This window comes from Cricetulus griseus, chromosome 8 (genome assembly GCF_003668045.3).
Source record: "Cricetulus griseus strain 17A/GY chromosome 8, alternate assembly CriGri-PICRH-1.0, whole genome shotgun sequence".
Taxonomy (NCBI): domain Eukaryota; kingdom Metazoa; phylum Chordata; class Mammalia; order Rodentia; family Cricetidae; genus Cricetulus; species Cricetulus griseus.
This window is the reverse complement of record NC_048601.1, coordinates 59,886,530-59,889,772: the sequence shown is the minus strand read 5'-3', so window position 1 is coordinate 59,889,772 and position 3,243 is coordinate 59,886,530. Positions and strand designations below refer to the sequence as shown.

The following is a 3,243-nucleotide window of genomic DNA, read 5'->3' as shown; positions in this document are numbered from 1 at the left end:
TTATTTTTTCAATACAGGGTTTCTCTGTATAGCTCTTGTTTTGGAACTTGCTCTCTAGACCAGCTGACTTCGAACTCAGAGATCCAACTGCCTCTATTTCCAGAGTGCTAGGATTAAAGGCACGCACCACCACCTGGATAAGTATCAGAGTTTGAATTTAGGTCTTTGATCCATTTGAAGTTACTTTTTTCTATTTTTTTAAATTTAAATTAGAAACAAGCTTGTTTTACATGTTGATCCCAGTTCTTTTTCCCTCCCTCTCCTCCCCGGTTCCCACTGACCCCCTATCTCATCCCCTTTCTGCTTCCCAGGGAGGGTGAGACCTCCTCTTGGGGATCTTCAAAGTCTATCATATCACTTGAAGCAGGGTCTAGACCTTCCCCCATGTGTCTAGACTTAGAGAGTATCCCTCTATGTGGAGTGGGCTGCCAAGGTTCATACAAGTACTAGGGATAAATACTGATCCACTACCAGAGATGTCAGCTTGGAGGTCTGGTTAATCTTTGAAGTTACTTTTTTGGAAGGTGATAGCTATGGGTCTAATTTCATTCTTACACATACACACATAGACACACACACACACACACACACACACACACACACACACACACACAGAGGGGAAAGATGGCAAAACTTTCAGCTTTAATAGTTTGTAAAATTGGCTGAAAATTAATTTGTTTTACTCACCTTATTTTTTTTAGAGATCTTCCCTAAATTTTTTCACTCCAAAAAGATGACATCTTGAGAAATAAAAAAAATATAAGTAAGCTGTATTACAATATATAACGTCACATGCAACTAATAGGCCAATTATTGTAGTCATAACATTTTTTCAAATTTTTGTTACTTGTTTTTTCAGATTATAATGTGCTTATATATAATTTCTCCTTTCCCCCTTCTTGCTCCAAGTCCTCCATGTACTCTTTCCATTTTTCTCAAATTAAAGGACTTTTTTCCATTGTTTTGTTACCTCTATCTATCTATCTATCTATCTATCTATCTATCTATCTGTCTGTTTGTCTGTCTAACTGTTCCTAAATACAACCTGCTCAGTCTGTGTAATGCTTCTTGTATGTATGCTTTCAGTGCTGACCATTTGGTACTGGATAATCAATTGGTGTGCTCTTCCATGGAGAAGATTCTTCCACACTCAGCATTACTTAGTTTTCTCTAGTTTCTTTGTACAGGGTTTTGGCCTTGTGGTCATTCCNCAAAGACAGTCATATCTTTTCACCATTGTATAAGATCTAAATGCTGTGTTTTCTTGTTAAGGATCATGATGTGAAATTCACTCTTCTTTGAAAACTTTGATATTATTGAGATTTCAAAATGATTCTAAAATTCTCCTATTCTTTATACTAGAACAACCATGCAGTAATTTTTTGTCTTACTGTTTTTTGTGTTTGTTTAGAGTTTTGATTTTTTTTGGTTTTTGAGAGAGATAAAAGGAAAGAATTAAAAGGAAGGGGCATTATTAAGATGGATGAATAGGGAGTTAGGAAGGATGTAGATGGAGTTGGGAGAGTGAAAACATGATCAGAATACATCATATAAAATTATTTTAAAGAAATGGAGTGAAGATATAATAGGGAAGTCACAAAATCCCTTAGGACATACTTGAGCTGCTCTGTAAATGCTTTTTCAACATCAACTACCACTGGACAAGAGTAAGTTGTCCTTCCAAGCACTAGGTTTACTGAGCTGCTTTGCATGTTGCATCAGTAGCCAATGGTACAGGCTGCTCAAAACATCTTTAAGGAAGCTTGTTAGTGCCTTAAGACTGAAAGTTGTAGTTAAGCTCTCAGAGATGAAGCCAGCTGCTCTCTTCCTATTGATTCTGCTGCTCTGGGTACNAGGTGAGAGGGTCCAGGGAAGTGTTGGGAGTATGTACTGTTTCTCATGCCTCTGGGATGTTTGTCATTGGAGTCACATGTCTCAGAGTGAGATGTTTTCAGTACACCTTCAATAGTAGATTTGTGCTTACCATTCCATGCTCCACTGGGGACACTGTGCTGACCCAGTCTCCAGATTCTTTGTCTGTGTCTCTGGGACAAAAAGCCATCATCTCTTGCAAGTCCAGNGAGAGTGTCAATAAATTTGGCATAAATCTTATGCACTGGTATCAAAAGAAACCAGGACAGCCTCCCAAACTCCTGATCTATAATGAATTCCAGCTAGCATCTGGGATCCCTGCCAGGTTCAGTGGTGATGAGGTTGAATTAGACTTCACTCTCACAATCCACCCTGTGGAAGCTGATGATATTGCAGCCTATTATTGTCAGCAAGGAATAGAGCGTCCTGCCACAGTCCTCTGTGTCTCAGCAAAAACCTCCAGGGTTACTGCATACTAAGGCTCAGTNCCTCAGATATATTTCCCTTGAGACACCTCAACTAGGGTCTCTGTAAGGCTTTTTAGAAAAAAGGAGGGAATGAACAATACAGAAAATTCTTATGCTCATGAGTGCATTTGTTTCTCCAGAGTATCTTATGTTAAATAATTTTGCTACAAATGATGTTCCAGCTTACCATTTCTCAAACAAGGCTTTTAGATTTAATAATTTTTTACTTAGACAATTATTTAAAACTTAAAGGAAACTTTCCCCAGNCAATTAAATAAAAATAATTTTAAATATTAAACACTGCTAATCATCTGATTTGCAAATACTGCTTAATATTCTTCGACAAAGATTTGTTTGTTTTGTTTTTGAATAACTGGATGTCCTGGAATTTACTATATAGAAAGGCTAGGCTTAAACTCAGAGATTTGGCTGCCTTTGCCTCATAAGTCCTGAGATTAAATGATGTTGAGCATTTCCTTAAGTGTCTTTTTACCATTTGAGANTTTTCTGTTGAGTATTCTCTGTTTAGATTTGTACCCCATTTTTAATCAGATTATTTGGTAGTTTGATGTCGAGTTTCTTGAATTATTTGGATATTTTGGAGATCAGCCATCTGTCAGATGTGAGGTTCATGAAGACCTTCTCCCATTCTGTAAGAAACCATTTTGTCTTGTTCACTATGTTCTTTGATTTACAGAAACTTCTCAGGTAAAGGAGGTAAAGGAGGTAAAGGAGGTCCCCTTGCTCTCAGTGCTACTGGTCAAAAAATTCTCTATCTTTTGCTCTCCCTTTACTGGTTATATATTTCAATCTTCTTAGTCATAAAACAAGAACATGGAGGGAAAGAAAAACCTGAGATACCAGATGCTACAGTCAAGTAATTTCAGGAGCAGTGTTCCCATTG

General features: G+C 37.5%; 1 gene segment (V, D, J or C); it reads left to right on the top strand.

Moving 5' to 3' along the window:
• Positions 1-1,807: 1,807 nt before the first annotated feature.
• Positions 1,808-2,351, top strand: LOC118239294. The segment is given in 2 exon segments: positions 1,808-1,856; positions 1,993-2,351. Coding segments are annotated over 2 exon segments (408 nt in total).
• Positions 2,352-3,243: the final 892 nt, after the last annotated feature.